General features: G+C 42.3%; 1 protein-coding gene across 1 annotated transcript in view; it reads right to left on the minus strand.

The window, feature by feature from the left end:
• Positions 1 to 15,954, minus strand: part of ATRN (attractin) — a 146,740-nt gene that overhangs the window by 82,465 nt on the left and 48,321 nt on the right. The window contains exons 5-12 of the mRNA XM_066317554.1: positions 15,004 to 15,209; positions 13,851 to 14,019; positions 12,400 to 12,490; positions 11,039 to 11,282; positions 9,414 to 9,597; positions 6,985 to 7,139; positions 2,714 to 2,798; positions 1,039 to 1,259 (exon numbers count right to left, since the gene is read on the minus strand). Of these exons, the coding sequence (XP_066173651.1) occupies positions 1,039 to 1,259; positions 2,714 to 2,798; positions 6,985 to 7,139; positions 9,414 to 9,597; positions 11,039 to 11,282; positions 12,400 to 12,490; positions 13,851 to 14,019; positions 15,004 to 15,209 (1,355 nt within the window). The remainder of the gene's footprint in view (positions 1 to 1,038; positions 1,260 to 2,713; positions 2,799 to 6,984; positions 7,140 to 9,413; positions 9,598 to 11,038; positions 11,283 to 12,399; positions 12,491 to 13,850; positions 14,020 to 15,003; positions 15,210 to 15,954) is intronic.

Genomic DNA, 15,954 nt, shown 5'->3' on the forward strand with positions numbered 1-15,954 from the left:
CATGTGTCTGAACTGGTAGAAAATTGCTTTTATTTACAACAGCAATCATTTTTAGTGCCCAAGGAGCCCTAAAACACACCACCAGAAAATAATGCACCAAGACACGGAAGCACATGTACTTAGACACGTTAGTGCCCAGGGAAATGATGCCAGAGAATATTCCCTAAGGACAGGGGCCATCTCCCATCACAGGCCCATCTTTCTGCAAGCCTGGTTTTCAAGTGGAGCATTTTCATGTGAAGCTTTAACTTTTCGTTCATCCTTCCAACTATTTTTTGCCTGTGTTTTGTGAAAATTTATTGTACATTGAGAGCTCAGCAAGGCAACTTTACATTAGATTCTATTAAATAATTAAAGGCTGTACATCTGTTACAGAATCAAGGTTTGTACAGTCAAATCAGAGCAATGAATGTACCAGGATAAGTTGTTTAATATTATCCTAAGGGGAAATACAGGAATCAGACCTTAAAACATTAATTCATTTTATCTGCCTCTATACATAGACCCATAGAATTCCAGAATGGGTTCGGTTGGAAAGGACCTAAAAGATCACCTGGTACCAACCTCCTGCCAAAAAAATAAAGTAACTTTTCTTAAAGGAGTATTCCCACTGTCTCTTTTGAAGAGTACAGTATAACTCCACCAGATCCAGATGCCCTTCCTGGCCCCGTGGTGCTCTTCAGCAAATTCATGACTTGCACAAGGTCAATTCTAGGAGCAAGAATTTACAGAATGATGGTCCAGGCCTAGTTCCTGGTTGGTCATGCTTGTTAGGGACAGAAAAGTAAGTCCAAGAGGCAGGGTAGGAACAAAATCTCATGAACAACCAGCTTCAGGAGCAGGAAACAGAAACACCTCCACATCTCCATGACGCTTGGAGAGAGGAAGGGCTCCCAGGACACATGGAAACACAACCACAGCCTCCCATTTAAAACCTGACCTTGTAATGGCATACAATTAATACAGGACAGAATTTGGAAAGAGAAAAAGAGCCTGCACACCTTTCAGGAAACGGAATAGAAAGAACGTGACACATACCTGGCTTGGGAGGACAGTCTTCAAAGACCTTTTGCTGCTGCTCCACTGTTGCATTTTCCCAGGGGATGCAGTGAGGAGGGTGGGGAGCCCACACACATCTGACACCAGGACCTGCCTGCAGGCAGGATGTCTCGTTTTCAAAGGCCTCACATCTCTCAGGTGTGAACTTCAGGATGTCACTCAGGAGGAGGCTGTTGAAGCCTCCAAATACATACATGGTGCTGGACAACATGGAAGTAAAGAGAGAAAAATTTGCAGCTGTTTTCATGGACAGAGCACTGCTCCAGGTAAATGGGATTTAAGATCTGAGGGAAGTGTTTTATTACATGCCAGCATATATAAATCCAAATAAATAGCTCTTGGTTAAGGGAGGCACTAAAGAAAAGGTCAGACAAATTCCACTGTTTCAGAGAAGCCAGTGAGACTCAACACAGAGTCCAAGCTATTCAAGGTCATCAACCAACCTTCCCCTTCAGCCAAAACTTTGAGGGGACCTGATCAACATGATTATACATTAAATACTGCAAAAATGTGGGATCCTCCTGTAATCTATACTGGCAGGACATGGAGGAGGCTAAAAATTGGGGAGATGGTATCATAGCATTAAACTAGAGTTCAGAAACTGTGACAAAACAATTTGGTGCTGTCACTCTCTCTGCTCCTCTGTAAGAAAACCAAACTTTACTTGGCTGTAACAACTAAGCAGAATCATTGTATCAACCAAAAAAACCCAAACAACCCCCAAAACAAATAGTATTTTGTAGGAGGAGAAGTGGGGGATTTCAAACCTCCTCCAGTGTCAGCTGCACAAAGCAAAATCTTACATTTTAGTAGTTACATGAAAACGTCACACAAAAATTCTCTGTGCATCTGTGTCTGTCAATGCACCTTTAAAAATATGGGGAAGAAGGGCCAAGGCAATTGAAAATTGAAGTTTTGGTTGAATAATAAGTATTTTTATTATGATTTTCATTTTATTTTAGATCTAGGAAATTAACTTCTCAAACTCAGTAGCACTGATTCAGTAAGAGCTGTTCATCTGGAAGCAGGGATATCACTACAGTGTATAAGGCTTAACAGCCAAAATCTCACCTAAGATTTCACCCCAACACTGAACATCATGTTCCTGGGGAAGGGCAGCCCCACAGGATAAGGTGTGTAAAGTGAAACATGAATAGATTTTAAAAAGCATGAGTGAAATTCAGATTTGGAAATAAATGTTGTCAGTGCAGCTAAGAAATAAGTGTGAAATACATTGAAATGCACAATTATGAAATTAAAAAAAAAAGGAAAATATATTAAAATAATGGGGGAAAAATCAAATTATTGAAAAAACTAAGTGAGTTGAAACAGTTTAGCCCAGTGAACAGGGGCTGATGAGAACAGGTGAATACTGAAGACATTACAAGAGCGAAGATCTGAAAACTTTCAGAGATTCACAGAATGGTTCGGGTGGGAAGGAACCTTAAATCCCACCTCATTCCACCCCATGCCAGGGGCAGGAACACCTTCCACTAGACCAGGTGGCTCCAAACCCCATCCAACCTGGCCTTGGGCCCTTCCAGGGATGGGGCAGCCCAAACCTCCAGGACAAGGAGGTTTGTGACAGACCCCCAGCTCTCTGCTCCAGAGTTTCTATTGCAATTCCCAGAGCTGTGAACACCTCTGACCTTACCTGTTGTACAGCACAGCAGAGTGCCCAAACCTGTTCACATCGTGGTGGAGAGCCGGGCGAGGGAGCACAGACCATCGATCACAGGCTAGAGAGAAAAAAAACCCCTTTCAGAAATCACACAGCACATCTCCTCCTGAGAGATCCCAAAGGACCTGCCATCTTTCCGTAAAGATCAAAACCCTGGGAAGGGCAGGGAGCTGGGAAGGGCCTGCAGAATTCCTGAGGGAGCTGGGAAAGCGGCTCAGCCTGGAGAAATGGAGGCTCAGAGGGGACCCTGTGGCTCTGCACAAGTCCCTGACAGGACCAGATAGCCAGTTCCAGAGAACAGGGCAAGAAGCAGCTGCTTTTCCTCCTTTACTAGTAGGATTTTTCACCATGTAAAAAGATCCGTTTTATCTGTGTATACATGAATTATTTGCAGTTTTGCCCCAAACCAGTATCACTGAGAACAGAGGCTTATCTTTTTTTACTTTTTCTATTGCCATTATAGTCCTAGAGGGCAGATATCCATGTTTTTAAAAATATTTTTCACTCATCATAGCTTAAGGATTTGGGGTTGTTTTTCTCTTAAATACAATGTTAGATTATTCCATCTTTTTCTATTAGCATAAAATTGATAAGTTCTGCTTCATTTTTTACTTGGTGTCTCAGGTAATTTTTTCCTTTGGGCAGCATGGGAGAAGAAACAAACTAAGAAACATCTAACCCACTGAGCAAAGGAACAAAAGTAGGAAAAGTCAGTCCAACTCATAACACTTACACTTCATAAAGGGAATGGACCACCTTGGGGGCCAATATCCCAGAGGCATATGGATGCAATTTATGCAATTAAGACAGAAAAGTCAATCTTCTGTAAAGATCTACAGAGCCCTCAAATACTCCTAAGATTCTTTAATACAAGATAAAACCATTTTGTGATGGACTGACCCTCTGGAAAAAAAAACCAAAAACAATCCACAAACCAAAGTAGTCCATGGATAAACTGAAATGGCAAAGAAAAACAAAGCAATATTTTTTTACTAAATTTAATTGGAAAATTGTTGGATAAAACAACACATGCAGAGTAATTTTGTTTTGGAGTGCTGATAAAGAAAAGACAGAAGACACAGTTAGATTTATTACTTTGATAAACTGCGATTTTGAAATTTATTTTTACATGTCATTTGCTCCTTTTTCAAAGAATTTAACCTAGCCCAGCATCACTCCAGAGCCAAGCATGACAGTTCCAATTTTTAATAGGAGACTTCAGAAAAATTGGACAGCAATTTGCAATTTTTTAACCATCAAGTTGTGCGTTACGTGAGGCCAAGAAACATATTTTTCTAGATTAATAGAAGGCCTGGGATATTTTGCTTTCTAAGCTTTTTGCCCATTTTTAACCAGAGATCAAATATTGGAAAAACTGAGTAATTCTGAGACTACGAAGATTTTATCCTTCCTGACTTAACCAAAAACTTACACTGCCAGGATTTATTAAATGTACTGTTCAAACAGAACATAACTATGAAAACATCCAGCCTCTCCCTGTCTTTGTCATCAGACTTTTGATGGGGTAAATAGAAGTGTTTAAGTTTCTCTTCTGAGGGAAGTAGAGATCAGTTTCAAAGTAGGGCACCTTTATATAAATAACAGGTGGAGGACTAAGTGTGGCCTTTTTCCACCCAAAGCTGCTGCAGAGCAGGAAACTTTCTGACAAAGGCCAGAGAGACCATTCTGGGGATAAGAAGAGCTAACTGGCCATTTCAGTGTGCAGAAAACAGGGAAAATATTGTGAGACAGCTCTGCCCAAGCGCTCATCCAACCCAAATGTCAATCCAAAGGCTTGTCCTAAGAATCAAGAATAACACAGGCACACAACTGGACTGTTATCCTGAAACCTTCCCAAACTAGGCAGAACCTGGACAATTTGGACTGATTATGCCCCAGCTTGGTCAAGTAGAGGATAAAGGACAAGAAGCATTCACAATTTTTATTGCTCACCCCCAGCACACATCTCAGTGCAAGCTGTTAGCACTGCCTCACACAGAAAAAGGATTTTGCATCCTCCCAATACTTAACACATGTGCTCTGATTACTTGGAAATTTGAGGAGGGAAAACCAGAAAATTTTGATGATGTAAATAAAATTAGTTACTACCAAAATAAGTTTTAATGGCAAAGATTAAGGAGAAGACCTGGGTCTGACGCATTTTTTTCAGACTGGGTTTAATTTCACTTCTCTCCAGTCTTCCAGCCATCACTGTGATCATTAATCACTCAGGATCACAGCATACTATAATAGTAGGGAATGAAGACAATTATTAAGCCTCTCCACTGAAGGCTCTCAGTATCAAGTGACCTTGCTTGGTTTTCTCCCGGGTAACTTGTGCCTTGGGAACATCAAGGGATAGGTAACAGGGGGTTATATGGGCTTATGCCCATGGAGACCAACAGGAGCATGAGCAGGGTAATTAATTACTGCAGAGATCATGCATGAAGAACCACTGAAAAGGTGTTTCTGCTGTGACATAAATGTTGAGCCACCACCCTAATGCATTCCTAGTCACATGGGGTAAGGAAAATCATGCACAATGGCTCCTGCAACAAAGGGGACAGAAAATGCGGTCTTATTTCTGAAAAAAAAGCTGCTCTTTTCAGGCTGAGTCCCTTCTCTAGGGAACGAGGGGTCTCAAGAACACTTCTCACCCATCATGTAAGGTAAAATCAATATAAGTCCTACACGTCAGTGTATATCTGGTAAGAACTGGGGATGTTGACTACATCACTCATGTCATGTAACATGAACCTGGCCTGTTACCTAAAGTGAATCAAAATGAACATAATTATTGGCATATTTTGTGAAATTAATGCAATTTGTGTTTTACACCTAACAGAGTTCAGTAGGTCAGCACAGATAGCAGAATGCAGAAAGAAAAATCTATCACTGCTGCTACCAAAATTTAAAAAAAAATCAAACTGTTCATGACTGACACAGAATGACAAAATAGTCTGGACTGGATGGCACCTTAAAACAATCTCCTTTCAGCTCTGCACCACAGGCAGGAACACCTTCCACTAGACCAGGCTGCTCCAAGCCCCTTCCAACCCAGTCAAATACCTCATTTTAATTCTTCAATTAAAAAAAAAAATCAAAATAAAGCTAGCTAGGAGCACATAAAGATGCCAGAGGGATGTGACTAGAAATCACAGGAGGCAGAATGGAATGATTGCTGTAACAGAGAGCAAAAGGGCACAGGGATACCAAACCCTGATGACCCAAGTATTCACTGGCATTTTCCTCTCTCAAACCAGGAGTGAGATCTCACTGGACAGTCCCTTTGAGATTTCAGATTTACAGGATTATTTCAGGGAAGTCACATTTAGGGCATTCTGAGAGCAAAAGGTGAATGTCAGAGGAGAAAGTGGCATTCTTCCCCAGTGTGAATTATCTGGGTGTGTATGTACCTTCTTTTATGTAATTTCATCACTTCTTTCCTTGTTCCTAAACTCAGTCTCTGTTATCCAAATTTACAGACAAATGCTGCCCTCTCCTGGCTACTGAAACTCAGCAAATCCAACCAGGTAATCTGGCTTTATTATTGAATAAAGCAGTTAAAACAAGAGAGTGCACTGTACAGGTCAAGTTTTAGCAGGGTCTAGTACTTGCAACTATTCTAAGAACTTTAATTTTTGATTAATCATAGATTGATCAGAATATCCAAATAAATTTAAGGCTGACATAGCAGGACAGGAAACAGCCTCAAGTTGGGCGAGGGAAGACGCAGATTAGATATTAGGAAGTATTTTTTCACTGGAGAAGCAAAACACTGGAACGAGCTGCCTAGAGCAGTGATGGAGTCACCATCTCTGGAAGTGGTCAAAAATTGTGTGGATGTAGCCCTTGAGGATATGGTTTAGTGGTGAAAATGGTGGTGGTGCCAGGCTGTCACTTGGACTCAGTGATCTTAAAGGCTTTTTCCAACCCTAATGATTTCATGATTTTATGATTCTCTAATAATATGAAGTTTAAAACCTAATTTTTAATGCCCAAGGTTGCATATAAACTCTTGACAAAGGAACTGTTGCTGTCTGTAACTGGAAATCGCTGCACCTCATCTGCTTGGAATTCTGTAGCAAGCTAATGAGCCTCTCCTGATGGCACATCCCTGTGCTCAGCACTTCTTTGGATAATACACCCACACTTAAACCAGGCACTCTGGAGACAAACTGAGGACAGCTACCTGGGAACAGCCAAGTATTTGGGCGTTTGTTGTTATTTCTGCAAGAACTTACCAATATCATAGGCCATAAAATCTGAAGAAAAGCACTTGGCTCCATGGCTCATGGAGGTGTCATTGTGAGTGTTTCCTCCAAACACCAGCATGGTCCCACTCACTATCACAGCTGTGTGTAAGTAGCGGAAAAATCGGCTGTCTTTCAAAATAGTCCTTCAGAAATAAAAATATATGTATTAGTGAGACTGTTAAGTACCTGGAAAAGGCAACACTCTCCATAAATCCAAGCTAAAGAACATTTTGAGGGCGCTAGTGTGTGATAGTATCTAACTACTTTTCCTAATGAGGTGCTTAAGAATTACATTCCACACTGTCCAATTCCACCTGTAATTTCATTCTCATCTTCCCATTTGCTTTGCCAATTTCTAGGAGAAATATACCTATGACAGCCTCTTTCCAAAGCTATGGATCTACAAATCATCAACTCTTTCCTTAGGGATTCTCAAGTTTTCCCACTAACTTGTTTTTTGAACAAAGTCAGCCTGGGAAGACTCCAGTATTTTGTAGTAACTCTGCTTTCATAGCAATCCAAAGAATTCTTTCACACTGGGCAGCATCTGCTGCTCACAACCAAAAATTCTATTTTAAGGAAATCTATACAGCTCCTGCAAATGGAGCCCTGCAGGTTAATACCTGCACAACACGCTGGCTCGTTGGAGACTAAATCAAGGTAAGTACTAATCAAACTAATCACTAATCTCAACTTTAATCAGTATGACTGATGGCACTGAACACAGTGGGTCATCTTTTGTAGGATTTTCCTGCTTTTCTGAGCGGATTTGTGTTGAAGAAGGTTCTGCCCCTGTGGCCCCTGAGGTGATTCCCCACCTGCAGAGCTGCCCCAGCCCTGGGGCCAACAGCACAAGGACGTGGAGCTGCTGGAGAGAGTCCAGAGGAGGCCTGGAGCTGCTGCAGGGATGGAGCCCCTCTGCTCTGGTGCCAGGCTGGGAGAGCTGGGAATGTTCCCCTGGAGAAGGGAAGGCTCCAGGGAGAGCTCCCAGCCCCTGGCAGGGCCTGAAGGGGCTCCAGGAGAGCTGGAGAAGGACTGGGGACAAGGACTGGAGAGACAGGACACAGGGAATGGCTTCCCACAGGGCAAGGCTGGATGGGATATTGGGAAGAAATTCCACCCTGTGAGGCTGGGCAGGGCCTGGCACAGGGTGCCCACAGCAGCTGTAGCTGCCTCTGGGTGCCTGGCAGTGCCCAAGGCCAGGTTGGACATTGGGGCTTGGAGCAGCCTGGAAGGTGTCCCTGTCCACAGCAGGGATGGGATGGGTTGAGTTTTAAGGTCCTTTCCACTAAGGGACATCAAGTTGAGTGTGTGGTTGACATGCCTGAGGGACAGGATTTGCTCCACAGGGACCTGGAGAAGAAGAAGACTCAAGAGGGCCCATGGGAAGCTCATGAGATTTAACAAGGAAGAGAGGGCCTAAATCACTGAAGAATAATACAGAGAGTCAATGACACAAGAAAAGCAGAGATACAGACAAACAGACAGTCCTACACTCTCCATTCGTTCAACAGGGCTAGCCAGACTGACAAAATAAAGGCGACAAAAGAAAACTGGTGCTGCAGGTGTTTGAAAGAACATTTGTTACATTTGTAAAGTTTCTGCCTACTCAGCCAGATTTGTCCACTCTATGGCTGAAGTGGAAGATCAAATTAATCCAGAGAGGAATTTGGGTTATTTCTGTGTGTACAACCGAGTAGGAAGGAGGGGGTTGGAAATTAGTCACTCATTACCTTCCTCATCAGTACAGACTCTCAAACAGATGTTGCAGAAACACAAGCTATTTTAACATCCAATAAGAGATGATGCGACTCAATTTACATGTGTTAACCCAAAAGACAGTCTCCTTTGTGTCAGGAGACTTTAGAATCAATATTAAAAAAACCAAAGAATTAAGGAAGATGTATTTCAGCTCTGTTGCTCCAGGCTGTGAAGTGTGGCTATAGCTTTTTAATAAAACTCACCTTTGGGCAGAAAAAAATCACAGAAGATTTCAGCTTAAGAAATGAACATTTCAAGCAGTTACAGAGCCAGAAGAAAATAGGGTTATAATAGAAATTCTTTTACAGTCTTAACTGCAGAATGGACTATCACTCGCTTGACTGCAGTAACTGCACTCATATGCACAGGCTGTATGCCTAGCAAGAAAAAAAAATCAAATATTTTTCTTTTCAGCTTGAATCAAACAATAGATTAAAATGGATTTCTTAGCTTATTCACAGACTTGAATTATATTGATTATATCATTCTCTATTCATAAGGGGACATAAAAATATGAGATCCAAGAGCACAGCATCTATCCTGAATTCAGGTAAATATAAACCACTGAACCCTTATCAAGTCCCCATCCTCTTGTTCACTACAAACCAAACTGACAGGGTAGTAAACAGGAAAAAGACAGAAGAAGAGCCACTTACCACATACGGGAATCAACTTCATACTTGTACAAATCATCTGCCAGCCTGTACTTGTTGGCACTGAAGGCTTTGTAACCCCCGTGGATATAGATTGATCTTGTATTTGGATCATAGACACTGCTGTGGCCATATCCTCCCTGCACCAAAGCTCCACTCGTCTGTAAGATGCTCCAGGTATTTGTCACTGAAAATATGAGTGACAAAACACGGTTAATCAATGTCCATTAATAACTCATCAACATCATGATGAAATAAATTGGGATTCCCTTGACTCAGATCTAGACACTGTCTCTATCACTTCATATCGAAAAATATTCTCCTTCAAAAAGTCTGTTGTCAAGAAGCATTGCCAGGTATTTTTAATTAGAGCAGAAATAGCTCTTCCACAGCCATTTACTACATTTTGCAGACAAGCTAAGTAAACGAGAAATAAAAAGTAGACAAATAATAGATTGCATTTCAATGACATGAAAATGCCAGCACTGTGACTTGATTTGGAATGGGACTCAAGAGCACTTTTACTTTATATATATATATAAATACATATATAAAGCTAGACAGCACTAAAGCCAAGTCTGGGTGTGAAGAACACTGCAGTTAAAAACTAATATGTGATTCATGATCCTATATCTCACTCACTAAAATAACATTGGTCTGAAGCACTTTAGACATATTATAATGGCAACTGAAATAAAAATACCACATTACACACCAAATCTCTGAGGTAAGTGCTGAATGAAACTCTGTACAAGCTTCCCCACTCTAGATCAGAGCAGCTACACAAAAGGCAAAGGAACTGAACAGTCTGCAAGACCACATATGGCAAAAACAAATCACTGGCTCTCTCTGGATTTCTCTTGAGGAAGAAATCTCACTCACATGGATTCCAGAGAATCAGGCTCCAGCAGATCCTCTGGACCAGCATGACTGGAGGACAAGGATAACAGGTCCAAAGTGCAGACAGGGTCACTGTTCCTGTCTGTTCCAAAGAACAACCAGTACATTCCTGTTGTGAACTTCCTGTGCCTAACTACGATCTCTACACGGTCCATGGAGCCAGGCAAGTGCTTGCATTTCTGAGTTAGGTAGTTCAATTTCCCTGGAAAGCTTCCTGTGCTTCTCCACTGATGGTACTAAAAATCTCTGGATCCTAAAATCAGAGCCTAGACTATTCCAGGATATGGCGATCAGATCCTATCAGGGATATGGGAATCCAGAAATTCGGCAACTTTTTCCCATAGCATCTGCTGCTGGGTACATGGGAGTCAGGTTAAGCAGATACTTGGTCTGAATTGTTACAGCCATTACTATAATTGTAGTATTAAAAAATAATTTCAGAAGTGTTTGTTTTGTCAGAGGGAGAGAGGAAAATTAATCTAAATCGTCTCAGAGTTGCCCTGCTTTAGCTCTCAATTACAGCTTTATGTCTTTGCAACCTAACACTGTATTAAGCTGGAGGCACGGGGCTGCCTGCTCCTTGGGTTATACAAATATCTTAGGTTCAACTTCTTGTAAATACAAACAGGAGGAGGAAAACACATCTGCCTGTGTTTTGCTGTCTGAACATGAGTAATTTCAGTAACTTTCAAATGAGCTCTTACACTTGGAGGGCCCCACTCACTCACCCAAGTTGTACTCCTGGACGTTGCTGATGTAGCCGTAGAGGGGGCAGTGCCCAAAGAGGACGAGCATGACGGTGCTGTTGTCCCTCAGGGTGACAATGTGGGCCGAGTGCCCCACCACGGCGTACTGCTCCTTGGCCTGCGGGGCCAGCGCGGCCCAGCTCTGCCGCGGGATGTGGAACATCCACAGCTGGCTGCTCACGTTCCCCGTGGCATCGATCTTACCACCATACATGTAGATGTTATCCTGAAACAAGTCAGATAAAATAAGGTCAAGGAGCTCAGCATTTAGGAAACAGCTATTTGGGAAGGAATTAAGCTACTGGTCTGAAGTTACTTAATAAAGTCCCCTAGAGAGGGGCTGTGGACAAGGTATGGAGGGACAGGACACAGGGAAAGGCTTCCCACTACCAGAGGGCAGGGATGGATCAGATACTGGAAAGAAACTCTTCCCTGTGACAGTGGAGAGGTCCTGGCATAGGGTGCCCAGGGCAGCTGTGGCTGCCCCTGGATCCCTGACAGTGTCCAAGCCAGGCTGGATGGGGTTTGGAGCCAGCTGGATAGTAGGTCTCTGCCCACAGCAGGGCATTGGGCCTAGATGATCTTTAAGGTCCCTTCCAACACAAACCACTTTGTCATTCCATGATGAACTTCCATGCTTTGAGATTCTTCAAGTGTTCTGTTTGTGAACGACAGTGTGTGGAGTTTTTTAAGTATTTATAATTAAGTGTTGCACAGGCCTGCGCTGTTTGAGCTAAACACCATTCCAAAACCCAAAGGTCAATAAAGGATCAACTCATTTCCTTTCCAAAGACTTTGCCATCCAGCTCTCACATGGCCTGCACTCACAGCAAGGCACACAGGTGAGAAAGGAGGCAAAAACAGTCAAACCCACTTCCTGTGTCAGATGCTGGAAGATCAGATTCATAAGTTTACTTGCAGAGCAAGGAACAAAATTCCCCAATCCTCCAGCACTGCTCTGTGTCTGGGACAACAGAGCTCATAAAAATATTCACGTAATCTACATGAAAGATAGCTGGAGAACCAGCTGAACTCCTGCAAACTCAGCCTCAGCTACGTCTGGTCAGCACAGACAGCAAGAAGGAAATAACCTTACCTCAGTCACCCTCAAAATCTCTGGAAAAAGGGAAAGAAGAAACACACAGGCAAAGACACTACAGACTTCCTAGGACACTCCCCCAGGGATTCCCTGGAGCACAAGTGTACAGCCTGGGATAAGCACGGACAAGCCTCTGAACCAGGAACACTCCTCCCAAAGCAAGAGTGATCTGGGATAAGGAGTGGGAAGCAGGAGAGAAGAAGGGGAAATCAGCTGGGAAGTGAGTCTAGAACACTGAACTTACCTCGTGCAATGCCAATGAATGACCATATCTCATCTCAACTGAGTTCACAGAGTTGTTCAGTGGAAGCCACTCTTCAGAAATAAGATCATACCTGCATAATAAAAACTCAATTATCTTCCAATAGGTATTAAAGCTGAGAATATGACTGCTTGTCCTTTCTAAGATTGGGGAAAATTATTTACCAATATAATACGTTAGATATAATCATTGACTGAAATAATAAATCCTGCCATGATTTCAGCATGCACAAAGTTCACACAAACTACTTATGGGTTAAAAAACCCAGCTGAGCCTGCTCTGTTACTCAACATCCACATACTGATTTTCTTTGCCCTGTTTTCTTTTCTATATAAACCCAATAGCTAACACATTGCCTATTAAGCTGTGACAACCTACACCACCTCTCCCTCAAAGAAGTAGGAAAACTTTGCACTAAACTTAGGTAACTTCCAACTACTTGATTAAAAACATTCTGCCAGTGCTTAAAGAGCACTTTTTTATTATGTCTTCGCCATTCATGCTTAAAATAATAAAAACCCTCTGCCCTGAAAATGGCTTGTGGCTTTTTATTTAAAATAAGGCACTATATTTGCCAGGCTTAGGGCCTTGTGAGATAAAATCATCTCTGAGAAAGCATTCAACAAAGCCATAGGGTATCCTATTAAAAAATGAGGTGTGACTTTGGAGGAGTAAATTGTGGGTGCAACTAGCAACTGTTCTACATTTAAATGTGTGTTTTCAGCTCCTCTTCCCCTATAAGAACCATTACCTCAGGATGTGAGTGCAGAATACACAGTTCTCACTTAGGTCCATCAAAGTGAGGTATGTGAGTATCCCTGGAAAAAAATCCAGCTTTTGCCTAGATCTGCCCTAATACAATACAAAAGCTGGGTGTTTTTCAATGGAGTATTTCCATGAAGTACAAAATTATTACTCAATCTTTTAGTTACTGTTAAATCTCCTCAAACAATTGCATAAATGTCCTCATCCTAATGCCACTCCCAGAGTTTGGTATCCCATCCACTGTGGATTACACCCAGAGTAATCAGCATGTGTGAATAAAGAAGCCAAAAACTCAAGTCACACAGACACAACACAGGGAAGGGCAAACTACCTTCCTTGAAGAAGCAGAACTACCGTCTTTGAATATGAGGCTAGATATAATTTAGGAGCTGGCCCAGAAATATGCAGAGAATAGCTAAATGCTGTCAGACACAAATGAATCAAAAACCCACTGAACATCAGGAACCTTATGCTTTTCTTTTCCAAAACTAGCACACTTTAGCAAGATTTCTCCCTGTCTCAAATGTGAGCTTGATTTTTTTTAATGGTTGTTTTCCCCTGGAGATGATGCATAGACCAAAGCAAAGCATGTCAGGTGGCATTTCCTAAAAATAACTCTCAAATCTCAGTTCCTTTCTTTAGTTTTTATTATCTGGGTTTATACTCACGCTAAAACCTTCTGAGAGTCAGAATGATTGAAGACATAGCCTCCAACAATCCACATTTTATTGTCATGGATGACAGTTTTGTGAGATGCTCTAGGAAGTTTTGGAAGAGTGTATTCCTCCCGGGTCCAAAATGACTGGTTTGCAGGAAGAGGAATTGAACAGCCAGGACCTGGGAGAACAAGGTTTTAAAAGTTTTAAGAAATTTTTCTTCCAAAGTCTGCAATTATAAATGCAGGACGTCAATCTCTTGCTAGTGCTGTAGCTGGTTGAATTTAATCTGAGACTAATTCTTACATGTCAGTAGGTCTTTGCAAAGGAAAAATATATGTTCAGGCCAAATCACTGCCAAGTTGGGGGTGTCTGATCAGCTCAGCTGGACATGAGAACTAGGTACTTTATATGTTCAAACAGGTCAGCTATTGCAACCAGGCTCAAATATGCTTTAGGTGCACAGGAATGAGGTTTGAAGGGATGCCTGCACACCACAGGTTGGTCCCACTTTAAATGGTGACAAAATTGCTTTTAAATGCAGTCATAAAAAAACCCCACAGAATCACAGACTGGAATGGGTTGGGAAGATCCCTTTCCACTCCCTGCCATGGGCAGGGACACCTTCCACTATCCCAGTTTGCTTCAATACCTGTCTAATCTGGCCTTGAACACTTTCAGGGATTCAGAGGCAGCCACAGTTTCTCCGGGCACCCTGTGCCAGGGTCATCCTCATTGTAAAAAACTTCCTCTTATATCTAATCTAAAACAATCCAGTTTCAATTCAAAGTCATTCCCCTTCATCCTGGCACTCCAGGCCCTTGTCCAAAGTCCTTCTCCAGCTCTCCTGGAGGTGCCCTTTGGGCCCTAGAAGTGCCCTTAAGGTCCCCCTGGAGCCTTCTCTTCTCCACGTGAACACCCCTAGCTCTCCCAAACTCTCTCCAGAGCTGAGAGGCTCCAGCCCTTGGAGCCCCTCTCTGTGGCCTCCTCTTCAGCATATCCATCCTTCCAAATGAAGTGATCTTTTAAATTTAAAAAGCAGATACTGTGTTCCGTGTCAAAGCGCTTGTCATGCAGAACATTCCCATGTACTCCCAATTAAACTGCCAGTCCCATACATAGAAACTGCATCCCCAAAGTTCTGTATATCCACCAGGAGACTCACCTTGCCAGCCTGCAGAGCACAAACAGGCTTTAGAGCCATTGAGGTTGCAGTGGCCTCTCTCCGGTGCCCCACAGTTGTCCGGGCAGTAGGGGATGTCACAGGCCTCTCCCTTCCAGCGCTCAGCACACTCACACTGCAAGGCCATGGTGCTGCTGTTGAGCCTGCACTCCCCTTGGCCAGAGCAGTTGTTGGGACACATGTTGAAACTGGGGACAGAGCACAAAGCAGTTCCTCAGGAAGGAAGCAGATTCCCAAGAACTATTAACAAAGGCAAGAGTGATGCTGAAGAAAGTTAACAGAAATTGTTACAAACCAAGAGACAGGCACCTGCTACCTGGTGTGATGTGATGGATCTGTAGGGATTTGTACTCTATTCCTACAAAATTGCTTCATTTCAAAAGTTAAACTCTAAGCTCCTCTGAGAAAATTATCAATATGATTTTTAGCCATTTGGAAGGCAAATTACTTGCCTTAAAACACCCAACAGTGAGGACTTTAATCAGAGTATAAGGCAGCTGTGGTGTCTGTGCAATTTATACTTTAACTGCTCACAATTAGGTGCTATTTTGGGATCTGCTTACCAAGAGAACAACTGGAGATGAAACCCAAGCCAAAGACGTGCTTGGTTTGAATAATTTCTGATTTTATAATATCTGCAACGTAACTGAGGCAAAACCAGATACATCCTTGGTGAAGTTCCCATTTTTGAGATCATATTAATTTCCAGACTCCGTTTTTTCTTTGTTTTGTTTTGCTTTTTGTTTATTCTGGTGTATCAACCAGAATAACTCACAGATGGGAATTACTACCCATTATTCTCACTGTAATTGGCTCCAAGACATAATTTCACAAGTGTTTGTGGAATACCTACACCCAGTAGTAACCATGAAGACTGTTCTATACCATTTAAGCTACATGATGCAAAAATGTTATGAGGAAACCTTAAGAACC

The sequence above is a fragment of the Sylvia atricapilla genome, chromosome 4 (genome assembly GCF_009819655.1).
Source record: "Sylvia atricapilla isolate bSylAtr1 chromosome 4, bSylAtr1.pri, whole genome shotgun sequence".
NCBI classification, from domain to species: Eukaryota; Metazoa; Chordata; class Aves; order Passeriformes; family Sylviidae; genus Sylvia; species Sylvia atricapilla.